Source organism: Onychomys torridus, chromosome 7 (assembly GCF_903995425.1).
Source record: "Onychomys torridus chromosome 7, mOncTor1.1, whole genome shotgun sequence".
NCBI lineage: Eukaryota > Metazoa > Chordata > Mammalia > Rodentia > Cricetidae > Onychomys > Onychomys torridus.
Window position 1 is genome coordinate 44184372 of NC_050449.1, and position 19385 is coordinate 44203756.

At 42.5% G+C, this 19385-nt stretch overlaps 1 protein-coding gene across 6 annotated transcripts in view; it reads right to left on the reverse strand.

Moving 5' to 3' along the window:
• Positions 1-3331: 3331 nt before the first annotated feature.
• Dixdc1 (DIX domain containing 1) overlaps positions 3332-19385 on the reverse strand; it is a 90320-nt gene continuing 74266 nt past the window's right edge. For all 6 annotated transcript variants that reach the window (XM_036192867.1, XM_036192868.1, XM_036192866.1 and 3 more), the window contains 3 exons: positions 12700-12805; positions 10674-10782; positions 3332-5470 (listed from right to left, as the gene is read on the reverse strand). In XM_036192867.1, the coding sequence (XP_036048760.1) occupies positions 5390-5470; positions 10674-10782; positions 12700-12805 (296 nt within the window). In that variant the 3' untranslated portion in view covers positions 3332-5389. The remainder of the gene's footprint in view (positions 5471-10673; positions 10783-12699; positions 12806-19385) is intronic.

Below are 19385 nucleotides of genomic sequence, written 5' to 3' on the forward strand. Positions count from 1 at the left end.
CACACACACACACACACACTAAATAAATGTAGTATGGGTGAGAAATAATATTTAGGTGATGGGACTTTAAAATTGTTTAACTTACCCTCTAAAAACTTCATACACATGCATGATGTGTCTTATAAATTTAATTCTGTATGTAAAAACAAAGAACATCTAGTTACATAGAAATCTGATTTCACCTTTAATGAGTGGTGAAACTGCCAAAGAATTATTTTTAAATAAATTCATCATTTAATAAATGTTCTATTTGTAACTTTAAATACCTCTATACCTGGGGACCATGTGAAAATTCCTCACAGGAGTAGGAAACATGAGCAGAAGAAATTCAAGATGCCCTGTCATAGAAATGATTGCATCCACGTGAACAGTGGTGGCTGCAGTGACACTGAGCAACACACACTTGGTGACTAACCTTGGAGGGGGTGCAGGGGTACCTTTGTATGCTGTACAGGTCATTAACAGACCATCAGCATGTGGCCCATAACTTTATTTTACAGCAAAACTAATCTGCTAGGCAGCTCAGAAATCTGTTGTTTTGTTTCTCATTGTCTTCTGAGTTAGTATAGTAATATCAGTTCCATGTGCATGACTTTTGAGTTATTGACTAACGATTTATGTGCAACATTTATTAAATAAACATCCATTGTATGGCTATACAGTTAGAAAGCCTCATCATTTCTGAGCTGAAGGTGACATTAGATTAGGAGGAAGCATGTGTTGTATGTACACTGATTCCTCAGTGTACAGATGGTCAGAGAACACCAAGAATACAGGAAGAAATTGGGGGAAAAAGCCAAACTGATAGCCAGCATGGTGGTGCACGACTGTTCTGGTGCAACATTTTTTTTTTTTTTAATTCTAGCCCTTGAGATGCAGAGGCAGGTGGATCTCTGATTTTCAGGCCAGACTGACTAGTCTACATAGCAAGCTCCAGGCCAGCCAAGTCTACGTAGTCAACAAAACAAAGTTGAAAGTATGTAATCAGAAGCCAAGTGAAAAAAGCACTCAGAGCTAAAGATCGAAACATATCAAACATTTAAATCGATAACACTAGTGATAAATGAAGCCTGCCTGAATTTGGGGGAGGCAGCCTTTAAATTGATTTGTGAACTCTGATTCTTTTAAGCATTAATTTCTGGGCTGGAGTGGTAGTCCATGCCTGTAGTCCTAGCTACTTCAGAGGCTGAAGGAAAATGATTAATCATCTGAATCTATCAGTTTGGATAACATAGTGAGTTGCTTCTCAAAATGGAAAGATAAATAAATATACATTTATGGAGTCCTGAGTGGCTCAGTGGGAGAAAGCCTGCTTAGCTGCACAGGGTCCAGGATCCAGTCTTCTGAAACTAACACTTCTGAGCTAATTAGGGTTCACACTGCTTTTGAAGATTAATATTACCTTAAAGTTTATGCTCTCAGGTTCTCTGTGTCTGTACATTTACATATGATTTCAAAATAGGTGCAAAACTAAGCTAATCCTTTTTTATAATAATCTATCTTGTGCTTACGTTAGAAATACCAACAGTAAAATATCTCTAGCAATAAAACAATCCTTATCTCCACCCTCCTGATAATGGGTAAACATGCTACCAGGGAGATCACTTGAGGAAATTTACCTTCACTAAATATAAATGGCTTTACTGACTGACCTCAGTTAAGAGACATAAATGAAAATGATGAAGTGGATTTAGTTTGTGAACTCCATTTATTCATAGTGTGTGTATGTGGCTTTGACTTGGTCACAGTTCTGGTACATACAGGCAGTTAAAACTGCTACCACTTCGATGATCAGAAAGCTCTGGCATAACAAAGTTTTTGTGAAAACACTGTAAAACAGAACACACGGTAGTAATCTCTGAAAGCAGTGGTTACAAACATCCATGTTTCTAAGAAAATAGAACTTTATAAATACGTATTTTAAGCAAGCTATTCTTCTTAAGTTCGACAAAAAAGAATGGGCAGTCACGGTGCTTATGAGTAAAAGTGAAAATTTCAATTATATCCAGAATGCTTTTCAGCAATCGAGTACTCTTGAATTGGATGTAAAACATAAAAAAAAAAAAAAAAAAATTCCATTTATATCCCAGACAAAAGACCTGAAAAGCTGGTAAGGAGCATTGCTGTTGCCAAGTATATTTAACCCATACTTCCATTTCTTTCTTCCTTTTAATCCAAACACAGATCTCAACATGTAGCCCAGACTGACATCAACCTGGTAATCCTCCTGCCTTAGCCTACCAACGCTGGAATTACAGTCATGTATCTATCACCAGGTGGAAGTTTTAGCTACAAACTGTAAAGCCTTCCAACCCAAATGATTTAGGGAGTTAAGCAAGAAGAGGGTACTCTTCAATTTTTAAATAAATAAATTAGCACTTAGGAGGGCTTTTTTTAAGATTTATTTTTGTTTTTAATTGTGTGTATACAGGTGTGTGTGTGTGTGTGTGTGTGTGTATTTGTATGTGTGTAGGTACATTTCTGCACATGAGTATATTTGGTTTTTGTTGTTGTTGTTGTTTTCAAGACAGGGTCTCACTATATAGTCCTGGCTGTCCTGGAACTGTATAGTCCAGGGTGGCCTCAAACTCAGAGATCCAGAGGTCTGCCTGTTTTAGCTTCCCCAGTGCTGGGATTAAAGGCCTGAGCCACTATACCTAGTTTACATTCCCCCCCCCTACATTTTTTTAAAAACATGGTTAAGAGATTATTTTAGGACTCCCTAACATTCAAATGTAGTTTTTCTCAAGGAAAGAATGTCAGCAATGGCAGGATGGACTGGCTCACACCATACCATTAGGGAACATTATATTTAATCCACAAGTTCTCCTAGGGAAGTGGTTCTCAACCTTCCTAACACTGTGACCCTTTAATAACTTTATGTTGCTGTGACCCCCAATTATGAGATTATTTTCGTTGCTACTTCATAACTGTAATTTTGCTACTGTTATGAATCGTAATGTAAATGTCTGTTTCCAATGGTCTTAGGCGACCTTGTGAAAGGGTCCTTCAACCCCCAAAGGATCATGACCCATAGGTTGAGAACCACTGTCCTGGAGCCTAGCCAAACAGGAGATTATTCAAAACAGAAGGAATCCAGACTTGCTCCTGTTCTCCAGCGTTATGGACTGGAATGATGGTCCCTGGCCCGGAATGTACAGGAATTAATATATACATCTTCCAGTGAAGATGCTTGGCCATTCTGCCCATGGTACATGAGATCAGTAAACTACGTTGTCCCCTACATTCAACCTCTGCTTTCTATGTAAGCACTAAGACCATGTGGCTCCTTTTCCAAAAAGAGATAAAAATAAAACACAATATAGAGGACTTTGAAGCTTTTTTTCTGATTTAATTTTTGCTGAAAAGTTAATTCCACATAATGTTAAGACTGTTTGCTGAAAGAAAACAGACAAGGGAAATCTGGTTGAAGAGACAGACATTCAAGGTAAGTTGTACTTGGACTACAGTAACGAAGTTTAGCCTGGCCACCTTCATGCTGTCAAATAGCAAACATTAAAATTCATGCAACAGAGAAATTGGTGATGTACGGACTTTTATCCCTCCAGTCATCTCGAGAAAAAATTAGAAGTAATACTGTTTTCTTCTGTTGGCGTTCACAATGACTTGTTCTTGCCTATGGCTGACTTTCCTGAACTTTCCTAGTTATAGCTGATGAAAACTTGTTCTTCAATAGAAGACCAGGGTAGTGTGCATGAAAGACTTTCTTTTTGAAATGTCCTTGATCTCATGTCTTTTAGAAGAGCAATCAACTAGATTAAACAAAACAAAACCCTCCAGCACAAAAACAGGGAGAACTGGACGGAACCCACCGCCGTTAGTATACTCGTAACAAAATAAAGCTTGTTCTGAAACCACAAGAGACGGTAAGAAGAGACTGTAGAAAAGCTATCGGGCACTCTAGAAAATGGACAGGGTACAGGGAATGTGAGAATACACAGAAGTCACACGAGTTATAAAAATAGACATGGTTCTCCGGCAAAAGCAAATGAGCACCAAACAATTCTCAAACATGAACCATTTTTAAAAGACATGTCTATATAAAACAATAAGATGTGATCTCAGCGTTCCCAAGAGTAGTCTGTTCAAATGGCTGAAAATGAGAGACAAACAGAGACAGGCAGATCCCAGGACTGACCGACCCATCTGTCCCACTCCTCTGTTTGGCAGTGTACAGGGGTGGTTGCAGACCGCTGTGAGGGACTTCTATAAATAGATAATCATGGCTGATGGGTGGATGGTGCTAGGTGTGTGAATGAGAAAACCCAAGTTACTGAGTAACCTCTGGAAACTGAACTCTTTAGCATCTAAACTGGACAATGTCGCAATGTGAAATGACTCTTGACCTTGATTCAACCCTGCCATTCACAACTCATGCTCCATGCCCCGTGGGTTCCATTGTGCCCTAAAGGAACAGCCCAGGCTAAGCTCGTAACAGAAAACAACTCCAGCCTTGAAGTCAGAAGCAGACCAGTAAATCATGCTAGTGCTCAAATCACAAACACAAATCAATGGTCTGTCTCCTTGTAAATGCAAAGGGGATGCTGTAGGTTTGTCACAGAGAAGTGGTAGCAGCACCTTCTCATACCCTCCTGGATGCTTCAGGAGCCTCTCGCTTCTTATTCTGTTCAAGTGCAAAGTTCACGTGTGTGGAGAAGAAGAAATGGCTCTGAAGTTAAAGAGTCCCCAGGGAAAACGGCAGTTCATGGGGGGAAACGCCCCAATGGGCGAAGGACACGCTGCAGAGGAGTCAGAACCAGAAGAGCGGTCCGAGGTCTTCACTGTGGTTCTGGCATAGTGTAGCACACCATGGGCAACCCTCTCCCCACCGAGTCAACAAGTCAGCAGCATCCACGTCCAGGTCGGCAGATGCAAGTGGGCTTTCATCTTTGGCACCACTTGAGTTACTCCTGGGCTGCAACGCCTGCAGAGAAGCAGAAAAGTTGGTACCTTTGCCTTGTCTGTGAGCACAGATGCTGGGACTCTGATTGCTGCAACCATCGAGGCCAACTGAATGAACACTGTACCATGAAGGAGAGATGCATCCACTTCCAGGTTCCAGATAATAGCAGCCATGCCCCTACAAGAGAGGGATCATCCATCCCTGGTGGTTAAGGCCTTCGGTTTGGTGTCCTCAGAGTAGAATGAAACACTGTTCCCATGGACAAGGAGCTCCAGATGGACCCATGGTCTGTTTGGACAGAGACTTTTTAAGTACTAGATATGCCAGGCACACAAACAGGACTGGCCTGTAACCATCATACTTGAAGAAGCTTCTATTTGGCAACAGGAATTAGAAACTTCTCAGCATGCTCTGGTGTTGGTCCTCTTTCCTGAGAGAAGCAGCCGGGGAGTGTCCAGGGTCCAGTTAATTCTCTCTGTGGTCTTCTTCCACCCAGGCTACAATTTTCCCTTCCCATCCAGGGATGGCATCGTCATCATGGAAAACCTAGGTTTAAAAAAAAAAGCCACAATGGAAAAATACAGACTGGAATGTGATGCGTGCCTGTAACTGGAGTGCCCAGCAGGCTGAGGCAGGAGAGTAGCTATGAGTTCCAGGCCAGGCCGGGTTACAGTGTAATACCCTGCCTCAGCAGAACAGAAACTACAGAGTGAAGTAGGAGTCACTTGAACAACACTATTGGTGAAAGGAGAGGTAACGGCTGGTAGGTGGCTCAGGGGACAAAGGCACTGTCACAGAGCCTAATGACCTGAATGCAATGACAGGACCCACAGGGTGGGAAAGAGAGTCGACTCCTGACTCCACAAGTTCTCTTTGACCTGGAGACCAAGCACACACAAATATTCTTTAAGATTTACTTTTAATCTTAAAAGTGTAGTTATATGCATGTGTGTGTAGGTATGTGCATATGCGTACAGATGTCTGTGAAGCCAAAAGCATTGGGTGCCCTGGAGCTGGAGTTACAGGAGGTTGTAAGCCACTTGATACGAGTGCTGGGAATCCAACCTGGGTCTTCTATAAGAGTATGCACACTCGTGGCTGATACGTAAATTAATTATAAAATAAAAATATTTTTTAAAAGAGTATGCACTCTTTTTGTTTGTTGGTTGGTTTTTTGAGACAGGGTTTCTCTGTGTTGTTTTGGTGCCTGTCCTGGATCTTGCTCTATAGACTAGGCTGGCCTCGAACTCACAGAGATCCACCTGCCTCTGCCTCCCGAATGCTGGGATTAAAGGTCTGTGCCACCATCGCCCGGCGAGTATGCATTCTTAACACTGAGCCATTTTTCCAGCACCACACAAAATTTTTAATATAATAAAAAAATCTAAAAAATAAGACATTAAACATTAAGAATAAGAAAGTATAAAAGAATTACTTAATTAGGTCTTTGGTTCTATCCTTTGAGACTATATGTGTGTGTGTGAATGTATATACATATATGTGTTTAGATATATATGTTTGTGATATATGATACATATGTATCATACATATATAACACACACATACACACATATATATATGTTCTTTTTTGGGGAGATAAAAACACTAACATTATTTCACTCATGGATATTTATAAGAATAGTAAATTATAATCCACAAAGTACTTTGGCCTTTCTAGGGGACCCCCAGTTCAATTCCTAGCACCCACATGGTGACTCACAACCACTTGTAACTCCAGTTGTAGGGACTCTGACCCCATCTCCTGGCCTATTTGGGGCACCAGGCAGGAATGTGGTGCACACACATACATGCAGGCAAAACAAATATACACATTAAAAATAAATGTTACAAAAAAAGGTTACAAAATTTCAATTTTTTCCTATACTATAATCACAATGAAGGTATTTTTGATATACATCAGAACCCAGAAATTTCTTGTCCAAAGAAGGTTATATTTAAAAAATGGAAGATGAGGAGAAGCACAGGGTGAGAAAATATCAAGGGTTAGTGTCTTAGTTAGGGTGTCTACTGCTGTGAAGAGACCATGACGACAGCAACTCTTATAAAGAAGACAGTTAATTGGAGGGCCATGTTTACAGTTTCAGAGGTTCAGTCCATTATCATTATGGTGGAGAGCAGGGCAGCATGCAGGCAGACATGATGCTGGCTACATCTTGATCTGAAGGCAACAGGAAGTGGCTGTAACACTGAGCAAAACTTAAGCGAAAGAGACCTCAAAGCCCGCCCCCACGGTGACACACTTCCTTTGACAAGGCCACACCTCCCAACAGAGCCACTCCCTATGAGCTTATGGGGGCCAATTACATTCAAACTACCACAGTTAAAGATAAACCATCCCCGTTTCTGTTACCAGGAATCCCCTCTGTGATGTGTGCAGTACTGCCTGTGCCTGCCTGTCAATTACTTTGTTCTGTGGAAAAAGCAAGTGTACATGGCGCATCAGGTATGGTTTAAAATCTATGTAGCAAAATTTGGCTTTAAACTTGTAACAAAAGGCTTATAATTGAAATTCCTACGTATAGGTTAACTAAGCCTTTTGCTCTAAGTTTTAAGCCATTCTTTAACAGATTTTACAGATTCTTTAACCTCACCCAATGAATTTACAAATCAATCCTCAGATAAAGACTGTTTACACAGTAGTCTTAAAAGATTTCTTGAGAGCAAAGCCCAGAGAAATCATAAAGATAAAAGATTTAAGAGTGGAAAGTTATAGAACCTTAGCGATAAAAGACTTTGGGATCATTTGCTTGTGGTGTTGTAGAATAATCTTTTTGTACACCATAAAGATGTGTCTTTGCCAAGGTGCCTTCTGATTGGCTTAATAAAGAGCTAAAAGTCCAACAGCTAGGCAGGAAGAGGTTAGGCAAGACTTGGGGGAGAGAAAGGAGAAGAGATAAATCGAGGCATGGAAGAGATGCCAGAGGACAAGGAGAAAAAACAGGAGGGGAACATAAGAGAAGGAAAAAGCCATGAGACAAAATGTAGGTCAATATTAGTGGGTTAATTTAAGTTATAAGAACTAGTAGGACAAGCCTAAGCTGTAGGCCAGAATTTCGTAATTAATAATAAGTCTTCATTTTTTCATTTTGTTTTCTGTGAGCTGGTCCAAAAAAAAAAAAAAAAAAAAAAATCCTCCCACCTGTGGTGGCAGAAGTTGTTACAACCTGTGAGAGTTTGGAACTCGGTGCGCCATCTTTGGCCATGGAGCTACACTGAAGCCAAGTGGTTTTCAGTAAGACAGCAAGGCTTTAAGAAAATCTCTTGAGTCCAAGAAAGGAACTGCATCCAAGGAGAAAAGAAGGAAGGGGCAAAGAAAGGGTGGCAGACCCAGGAGCATGGGGGCAGCTCCTCGGGGGAGGTGAGGAGGTTCCAGGGAGGAGCTGAGGAGCCATGAGGGCGCAGAGGGATAAGTGTCCTGGTAACAAGAATTTCAATCCAAGGTGTCCCCAAGTGGACTGAGAGACATGTCAGAGGAGAGGTGTCCCTTTCCACGTGATGTGAGAGGAAGCTTCCTGGCACACCAGTGTGGCTTTTGTAGTAAAAGAAGACAAATCCCGGAACACTTACCCAGTAGAAGGGGAGAGACAAGTGGTTAGAGCAGGTAGAGGAGGAAACAGCTGGAGAAGCACAAGTGTCTCAGTAGGTAGAATTGCCCACATGGTAGCGCCCCGAAGGGCATTGCAGGGAGTATGCCCACGTGGTGGGCAGCCCGAAAACTGAAGCGGGGATATGCCTATGTGGTGGGCAGTACAAAAAGGAAGAGAAGATGCTCACTGATTAGAGGAGGAGAGAGGGATGGTCAGTGAAGGTGGAGGGAAGAAGTGGATGAAGAGGCAGACTCTAGAATCATTTTGTTTTGTTTTGTTTTTGTTTGTTTGTTTGGTTTTGGTTTTGGTTTTGGTTTTGGTTTTTCAAGACAAGGTTTCTCTGTGTAGCTTTTCGCCTTTCCTGAATCTCACTTTGTAGACCAGGCTGGCCTCCCTACCGAGTGCTGGGATTAAAGGCATGCGCCACCACTGCCCGGCTAGAATCAAATTTGGTGGGTGACAAAAGCCAGCAGAATCAAATGATCCAGACATATCTTAGGAGAGTTAGATCAGCAGCTTGGTTCAGAGTGGCTGAGAGGTCCTTGCAGAGGGGACTCAGTAAGCCACTCCTGCAGCTTCAGCATCAGACAAGTGAAAAAAGGAAGGAGGAAGGGAGGGAGGGAGGGAGAGAGAGAGGGAGGGAGGGAGGAAGGAAAAGGACATGACTGCTCTGAGGTATGGTGGAGGATTAAGTTTATCATAGATAAGTGGGAGAGCATAGTCAGAAGCAGAGACATCTGGGTGAGTCCAGAGTAGACTGACCTGTGGGAGAAGGGGAGGGAGAGGGGAGCCAGATGCAGCAGCCAGGAGGTCAAAGGTCCAAAAGGGAAGGGTAACCAAAATGTCCAGGTTAGAGAAGAGCCTCTGGGGGAAGAGCAGTCCAGGCCCTGGGCTGGAGAGTTTAGGTAGAGGGTGGGGTATGGCAGCCATACCCTGTAACAGGTAGGGACTGAGGGATGCTGGGAGAACCTGGTAGACAGATCCAGCTTTGACATGGTAAATAGGCACCACAGCTGTTTGTCTGGGTTTGAAACTTAACAGCAAGAAGTTTTCTAGGGGCTGGTGATGTGGCTCAACAGATAAGGACACTTGTCATCAAGTCCCACAGTTTAATCCCCGGGACTCACACAGTAGAAGGAGAGAACCAATTCCCAGAGGTGTCTTCTGACCGCTACAAGTACACTCATAACTATCCACTCTCACAGACAGTAAGTAAATAAATATAAAGAACAGTGAAGTTTCATAACAACTGGATACAGAGAGATAATGTTGCCTATGGTCTTGGATTTTGTGTGGATGGGACAGTAAATGCAAGTCCCTGCCCCTTGTCTTAGGGTTTTTAACATAACCTAAAAACACTCTTTTTTTTGTTAAAGTAAAAATCCTATCCAAGTTTTTAGTAAAATGTGATCAGTTCTTGGAGTTAGAAAGATGGCTCAGTGATTAAGAGCACTGGCTGCTCTTTTCAGAAGACCCAGGTTTGATTCTCAACACCTACATGGCAGCTCACAATTGTCTGTGAGTCCAGTTCCAGGGGATCTAACACTGTCTAATGGCCTCCCTTGGCACTTATATGTGGTCTACAGACATACATGCAAACAAAACATCCATACACAAAAAATAAAATACAATGTTCAGTCCTCTACTAACAAAGCTGTCAACATCAAGGGCCATTCTGTGGACTGAACCTCTCATAATTCCTGGGCTTCTTCAGGGGAACTGTGGAGGTTTGAATAGAAATGGCCCCTACAGGCTCATATGTTTGAATGCTTAGTCATCAGGGAGGGGCACTACTTGGAAGGGATTAGGAGGTGTGGCCTTGTTGGAGTGGGTGTGGCCTTGTTGGAGGAAGTGTGTCACTGAGGGTGGGCTTTGAGGTTTCAAGAGTCCAAGCCAGGCCCAGTGTCTCTCTCTCCCTGCTGCCTGCAGATCTGGATGTAGAACTCTCAGCTACTTCTCCAGCACCACACTTCCCACCATGATGATAATGGACTAAACCTCTGAAGCTGTAAGCAAACCCTAATTAAATGTTTTCTTTATAAGAGTTGCCATGGTCATGGTGTCTCTTCACAGCAACAGAGAAAAAGAGCCAGTTCAGGAGTGACCAGTAATACTCCCCCAACTGCCCATGGATCCTTTACCTCTTCTTTGACAGTGCCAAACTCGGGATCCAGTGCTTTGAAGTGGTACCGGTGATTCCCTTCTCGGTCGATAGCTGCTTTAAAATCCTTCAGTGTCACCTCCCCCAGCCTGTAACAAAAGAAAAGCGCACCCAAATAGCCTGTTAATCGATAGGCTGGAGAGATAACGTGTTAGCTTTAAACCCAGGCTTCTGCCAAAGTCAACAGGCAGAGACAGCATGGCTTTAATAGTAGGTCACCACAGCTCCTGATGACCAATAACACTAAAATACCAGAGGCTGGGCAACCAGGCACCACTAGGAATGAGCATGGCATTATACATCAGGTGATCAGAGAACTCAAATTCATTGCTTTTGCTGTTTTTAATCTGAAAATAAGGTATTTAAAATAAAATTTGTGAAATAACCATAAATACACCTAAGTTTTCTCAGTTTCTCCCATGAGGTAACAGTCCAGTTTTCTTAGGCTGGTAAAATTAAATTCAGCAGGTAAATTTTGTTTGGTTTTGTTTGGACGGAGTCTCACTCTAGCCCAAACTTTCCTTGACTTGGCTATGTAACCAAAGGTGACTTCAAATTCACAGCCCTGGTTTAGGCCTCCTGGGTGCTAAGATTACAGGTTTGTGCCACCCAGCTCAAGGATTGGCAATTCCTCTGTGTTTAGAAAGCTTGCTTCTACCCAGTCCAGTCCAAATGAGCAGACTCCAAGAGAGGAGGACCTCAGAGCCTCTCGGTAGTTGGTTTATTGCCTTAAGCAGTGCAAGACAAGCACATTACTACTGAGTTATGCACACACACACACACACACACACACACACACACACACACACACACACACGCTCCCTAACAGTGTAATTATTTCACTGGGAGGAAGTATATTGAACTGAGTTTCTGGAACATTTTCCACATACATTCTTACAGGCACAAGTTGCCATCGTCACACAGTAATAAGCATCCATAAGTAAATGCCTAAGAGGTCAGGATAGAGGTCATGGCTACCAGAAGGAGCTGTTTTGAACACTTAAAAGAACAAGCTTTTCCAAACTCAGAGTATATTTGTCTAGCTATCAGGACAAGAAGCACAAGTGCTTGTGGTGATATTGTGTTCCCCTAAAATACTGTGTACCCTAATAAACTTATCTGGGGTCAGAGAACAGAACAGCCACTAGATACAGAGGCCCAAAAATGGTGGCACACACGCCTTTAATCCTCTGGATCTCTGTGAGTTCAAAGCCACACTGGAAACAGCCAGGCATGGTAACAAGAGCTTTTAATTCCAGGAAGTGATGGCAGGAAGCAGGAAAGTATGTAAGTCGTGAGGACCAGAAACTAGAGCTGGTTAAGCTTTTAGGCTTTTGAGCAACAGTTCAGCTGAGATTCATTTGGATGAGGACACAGAAGCTTCCAATCTGAGGAAACAGGATCAGCTGAGGAATTGGCGAGGCGAGGTGGTTGTGGCTTGTTCTGCTTCTCTGATCTTCTAGCATTCACCTCAATTCCTGGTTTCAGGGTTTTTTTTTTTTATTAATAAGAATTTTAAGATTCATGCTACAAGTACTGTTCCTGTGGGGCCAGGTGTGGTGGCACATGCCATTAGTCTAGGGAGGCAGAGGCAGGTGGATCTCTGCGAGTTCAAGACCAGACTAGACTGATCTACACAGTGAGTGCAGGCCGGCCAGAGCTACAAGAGGAGACACCATCTCAAAAAACTAAAACAAATCCACACACGGCTGTTCATTCCTGTGCCTCGCAGTAGATCCTGCTTTTCCTCTACAATGCCACAGGTCGCCGGGCGGTGGTCGCACATGCATTTAATCCCAGTACTCGGGAGGCAGAGGGTCCTGGCCTCTTCCTGCCACACAAGCTACTCATCTGGCAGTAACTGATTCTCTCTCTCTTTTTTCTTTCTTTCTTTCTTTCTTTCTTTCTTTCTTTCTTTCTTTCTCTCTCTCTCTCTCTCTCTCTCTCTCTCTCTCTCATTGTTTTTTGTTTTTTTTTACAGTGAAATAATGACTTGAGCATCTCACCTCTTTGGTATATTGACCATGAAGGGCGTGAGTGATCGGTCAGTGAAGTAGAGCACTTTGGTGCAGGTGCTGCTGACGGACGGAGAACTCTGGGAGTGAGGCAATGCTGCAATCAGAGACGCTGGTCAGAACGTTCACTTTGATTCAAACTATCCCTCCTTTCACTTACTCAAAAGGTCTCAGGAGGCTGAAGCTGCCGAAGGTCACAGCTCCTCCATCTGCCTTGCCAAGCACTATGTCCACAGAGCATGGTTTATGATCACCACGAGGACAGGAGATGCCTTGGGCATGGACATCATCCCGGGAACCTCATTCCCCATTCATTCCAGGGGTTTTTGGCAGAGGAATACCTGCCTGACAGCGCTGTGGCTCAAGATCAAGAGGTCAGAATACTACCTGGCCAGATTTCAGGGGACTCAGAGTAGACACCCCGCAGGGCCTACAAACTGCCTACATTCAGATTGTGGAATAGGAATACCCACGTGATTTGTGGTTAAAAACAAAAAGAAGAAGAACAATGGAAGAAAACCCAGAGATAGAATACAAAGACCAAGACCTTCCACATGGACTGGTTCTGTCCTGTGCTTATTTTCTTTTAGACAGAGTCTCACTATGTAGCTCTGTCTGGCCTAGAACTCATGATATAGACCAAACTGGCCTTGAACTCACAGAGATCTACCTGCCTGCCTCTGCCTACAGAGTGCTGGGTTAAAACTGTAGGCCATCACACCTAGCCTCCTGTGTGCTTTTTTAAAATTGTATCACATTTATTTTAGTGTAGATGTGTGGAAACCAAAGGACAGCTTTTAGGAGTCAGTTCTCTCCTTCCATGACATGAGACTGGGGATTACACCGAGATGGTCAGGCTTGGCAGCGAGTGCCTTCACCCAGTAAGCCAGGTCGCCAGCCCCTAAGAATATGTCTTTAGGGGGAAAAAACCAAAACATTCTACTACATGATATAGATGATTCTGGTAACATCCATCCAGTTACCAAACAGGATCTGTACTAATAACCAATATGATGAAAACAATCAGAACTAACAGATCAAACACATACATAATTCTACTATGCTTCTGAAACTGCATTGTCAAACTCCGCCTTCTAAAACACAATTTAAGCCTGGTGGTGGTGGTGGTGGTGGTGGTGGTGGTGGTGGTGGTGGTAACGCCTTTAATCCCAGCACTCGGGAGGCAGAGCCAGGCGGATCTCTGTGAGTTCGAGGCCAGCCTGGTCTACAGAGTGAGATCCAGGAAAGGTGTAAAACTACACAGAGAAACCCTGTCTTAAGAAATCAAAAAAACAAAAACAAAAACAAAAACAAAAAACAACTTAGAGTCAACAGCTGTCTGAGAGAAAGGAAGAGGAGGAGGAGGAAGAGGAATCAGGAGGAATTCTAGGAAAAAATATGCATGCCAAACCCCAAACACCTTCATAAGAAAGGAATTTTGGACTTTGCTATTTTTATTATTACTTTGCCAAACAGATTTTGTTATTAAGCTTCTCTATTTATATGAAGATATATGTAAATTTTGAATGTACAAAAACATTAAAATCCAATAAAGTACCAGGAAATATGTGTTAAAAATAAGAGTTGGGTGATGGAGAGGTGACTCAGTGGTTAAGAGCACTTGGCTGTTCTTGCGGAGGACCCAGGTTCCCATAACCCACATGATTACTCATACTCTTATTCCTGTTCCAGGGGTTCTGATGCCCTCTTCTGGCTTCCAGAGGCACTGCACCCATATGGTAAGCATAGATGCAGGCAAACATAAAATATAGAGAAGGGCTGGTTGTGGTGGCACACACTGGTAGGATTTGCTGAAGGAGGCGGAGGCAGGAGGATCTCTGTGAGTTCGAGGCCAGCCTGGACTACAGAGGGAGTTCCAGGAAAGGTACAAAACTACACAGAGAAACCCTGTCTCAAAAACAAAAACAAAACAGAGAAGGGCATGGTGGTGTGCACCTTTAATTCCAGCACTAGGGAGGCAGAGACAGGCAGATCTCTGTGAGCTCAAGACAGCCAGAACTACATAGTGAGTCCCTGTCTCAAGCAACAGCAAAAATGGCACTAGAAGATGAAAGACCCATTAAAACAAAATAAAAGTGAGTTTTGATCCATGCCTCATGCTATATAGAAAAAAAATCTAAATAAATAATAAGCTTAAACTTAAAAGATAAATATTGCTGGGCTCAGTAGCATATACATTTAATCCCAGCAGGCAGTGGCAGGTGCATTTCTCTGAGTTTGAGGCCTGGTTTATATAGCAAGTTTTAGGACAGCCAGGGCTACATAGTGAGACCCTGTCTTCAAACAAACAAATAACCTTCCTGTCATTCTCTCCATTCTAAGCATGTTAAACTGCTTTCTTCAGTGTCGTGGAGACTGTGGAGTGGAGCAGCCAGCCATGTCTTGTAATCCTTCTAGTACCTTCCTTGAGCTTCCAGATCCCTACCTAGCATGTCCCAGTCCCAAAGCAGAGGCTGGCAAAGGACTCAATTCCTAAATTTTGCTATAAAAATTCCTTTAGAACCTTCTGACTTGCTAATCTCAGCGACCCCTGGGAAGTCTTCGGATGTTAGGACTGGCCTTTGTCCTTCCAGTTTCTGCTGAAGCTCCGCTATATTCCAGCTCTCCCTGGTAGGAGTAGCTGGCAGTAAAAGAACTGGACCAGTGGCTGGAGAGATGGCTCAGTGGAAAGAGCACTTACTGCTCTTGCAGAAGACATGGGTTTGGTTCCCAGAACCCATCTGGCAGCTGACAACTGCCTATAACTCCAGTTTCAGGAAATGCATGCCCTCTTCTGACCTCCATGGGCAAAAAGCATACATATGGTATATAGATATACATGTAGGCAAAACACCTGCACACATTAACAAACAAAAGACCTGGCCAAATGTTACGTGCCTATTTCATTTTTTTTTTCTCTTGTAGACAGGGTCTCATGCAGTCCAGGCTGGCCTCCAACTTGCTGTATAGTCAAAGAAGACCTTGAATGTCTGATTCTCCTGCCTCTACCTCTCCAGTCCTGGAATTACAGGCATGCACCACTACATCCAGTTTATGCAATGGTAGAGAATCAAACCCATGGCCTCAGGCACGCTAGGCAAGCATTCTACCAAGTGAGCCACATCCTCAGCCCAGGTTTTTGTTTTACTCCAAAGTTATATTTTCCCACCAAACTAGGTATCTTTCAATTACTATGATGCCAGCTACAATCTACCCAGGTTAGCCTCAGACTCATCATCCTCCTGCTTCAGCTTCCTGAGTGGCATTATGCATGTGTGTGGCAACAGGTTTAGCTATTGAAAAAACATTTCCGTTCTATTCTTATTCTCCTTCTGTGATCCCAGTTGCACACATCTTCGTCTGATGTCTGATCTACTCGGCTTCAGTTGTGCTTCTTTCCTGTCTCATATTCCTTTTCTCTTTATGTTTAAATTTTGCTAATTTCTATCACCATATTTTTAAGTTTGTGGATTCCTTATGTGGCTGTGTTGGGTCCACTGAGGCCTATGTTGGAGACCATCTTCATATTTATCTGTTTACTTATTTATTTATTTATATTTACTTTTTGGTTTTTCAAGACAGGGTTTCTCTGTGTAGCTTTGTGCCTTTCCTAGAACTCACTCCATAGACCAGGCTGGCCTCGAACTCACAGAGATCCACCTGCCTCTGCCTCCCGAGTGCTGGGATTAAAGGTGTGCGCCACTACTGCCTGGCTCTGTATTTTTATTTTTAACTTCTCTATTTTATTCCTTATCATTTCTGTCTCATGTTAGGATAATCTTTTTGTACACTGTGTGAAGATGTGTCTCTGTCCTCCCTCACCTGCCTGTGGCACCTTCTGATTGGTTTAATAAAAAGCTAACTGGTCAATAGCTAGGCAGGAGAAGATAGACAGGACTTCCAGGAGGAGATGGGAACTCAAGGAAAGAATCTGAGGCGAGAGAAATTTGGCAGCCAGACACAGAGGAAGTCAATGTATTATGATACTGAGGAGAGGTAACACAAGCCACCTGGCAAAATGTTAATAAAAACAGGTTAATTTAAGTTTTAAGAGCTAGTTGGGGGCTGGAGAAATGGCTCAGAGGTTAAGAACACTGACTGCTATTCCAGAGGTCCTGAGTTCAATTCCCAGCAACCACATGGTGGCTCACAACCATCTGTAATGAGATCTGGCACCTTCTTCTGTATACATAATAAATAAATAAATCTTTAAAAAAGTTAAAAAAAAAAAAAAGAGCTAGTTGGGAATAAGCCTAAGATAAATCTCTGTGTCATTATTTGGGAGCTGGTGGTCCAGAGAGGCCTGCTACCTTTGGCATCCCATGTGGAGGCACACACATCCAAGCATAGAGCTGGAGAAAGCTGAGAAAAGTTCCAGATGAGGAGCCAGATGTGGCTTCCAGGCCGATGCTCACGGCATACAGAGGTGGGGCTTCTTTAAGAGGCCCTGTGATGCAACCAAGCACTCTCCCCTCAGCGCTACTCAGTGGGAGAGGCTCCTGGCCAGTGCCCACAGGCATGAGGCTCAGCTCTCACAGAAGGGCAAGCAGCAGGTGCAGCCCAGAACCAGTGAGGTAGCCTGATGGACAGACCCTAGGGGTACAGAGCCAGAGGCAGGCTGTAGAAGGAGCCTACAGACGCACAGAGGTGGCTTGCCCTTTGAAGGCTTGGCTCACACGGTCAGAGAAGGCTGCAGGTACATAGAAAGCCAGGTCCAGATAGAGAAAACCTCTGAACAGGTACAGTATGCTTAAAAATGTTCTTGGGTGCTAAAGAAAAGAAAATGGATACAGACAGACATAGAAAAAATAGTTTAAAAATAATAAAAGTCTTTAAAGAGAAATTAAATTAATATAAAAAGAATAAGCCACATAAGGGTGGGAAATGTAACACAGAGCATTTGGACCCTATATAGTGCTTTATTAACTTTAAATTTTTAAATGATAATAAACAAAAAACAACAGCTACTAAAAGACATTGGATTATAAAAAAAAAATGCTGAATTAAACCAGCCTATATAGTTGAAGGATGTCTTAACTTCAGAATGGAAGTCAGGAAACGTGTTGTGTTGAGGGAGAGGTTATGCCTTTGTTTCAGAGGGAAACAAAGAGGTATGGATTCCTTCAAAATTAATAAAGATCAGATTAGACCTGGGGAGACCTCCTAAAAATCTTGGCTGCAGACATGAAGGAAGAAACCAAGAAAATCTACAAGACAGGTGACATATATGCTGAGCCCTCTACATGGGAACAGCTCTGATTAGATGAGACATGAAAAATCTTGTTGGCTACTAAGTCCTCATGACAGTTTGGTTATACAGTCCAAACAGACATATAAAGTTTACAGATGCCTTTTACCTGCTCAAACACAGAACAGAAAATCATCTTTAGCTGACTTGTGCACACTGCACATTCCATATTTGTGTTAATGTAGATATGAATGTTCCCTTTAAAAGTTTGTATGTTTTCAGAAAAAAAAAAGACCAGACACCAATAAAGACATGACAAACAGCCCTAGTGATCCAGCCTCACAGAATTCCCCCATGGCCATTTCTCAAAAATCTGCATCCAGGACAACTTCAAAGCAGTCAGCTGAGATGGTCCAGCCTCACAGACTACTCCAGCCAGGACTTCAGATAAGCTCTGCACTTTCCATCACACAGAGACTGGACAACAAATGATACAGTTAGCTTTTCCAGGACTTGACCATTATCCTAATTTTCTCAGGGTCCCCTAAAGATGCTGTTGCCCCCAAATAGCAGGAAGCAATTTAAAGAACATAATACCCACATTATCAAGAAGTGGGATGGGTGGGTTTTGGTTGTTAGATGGGTTATGGATGTTTGTCATCATTTAGGGGGTTGGTTGCAAGTTGTTATTGGATATGGTCAGGGAAGAAACTAAGCAAAGGAGGTTAGACTAAGGGATTTCTCTATCTATCTATCTATCTATCTATCTATCTATCTATCTTCTGTCTGTCTGTCTTTTTCTTTCCTCTACCCTTCTTTTCCTCCTATCTAGTGTTGGGGAGAAAAGGGATGGGAAATGAAAAGACAGAAAAGGGGGATACAAGAATGACAGGACAAAAGGGTAGATCATTGAATCTACTTTTAAACTAAAAAGCAACTACTAGTATCAAATATTTTATATTGGTATGAATTTTTGTATATTGATACAAATTTGAGGTTATTTTTGTTACAACATACTGTATATATGTTTTTACTCTTGTTTAAGGTATTATACCCATGTAACTCATTTAAAAATGTAATGTTCGCTGGGTGTTGGTGGCGAACGCCTGTAATCCCAGCACTCAGGAGGCAGAGGCAGGTGGATCTCTGTGAGTTCAAGGCCAGCCTGGTCTACAGAGCTAGTCCAGGACAGGCTCCAAAGCTACAGAGAAACCCTATCTCAAAAAAAAAAAATGTAATGTTCAAATCCTTGAACACTACTATTACAAATTGTTTAGGATAATAAGGATAATCAAACTTGTAGTAAGGGTTTAGATATAAACAGAAATAAGCTTTATTTAGCACCATGTATATGTTTTCAAGGTTAAACAGATATAGTTTAGACAGATAGGTGGTCTTCAAACTCTTCAGAGATCTACAGAATATGGCATTTAAGATGTTTTAATAACATAAGGCTTTTAATGACAGTAAAACACATCTGCTTCTGGCA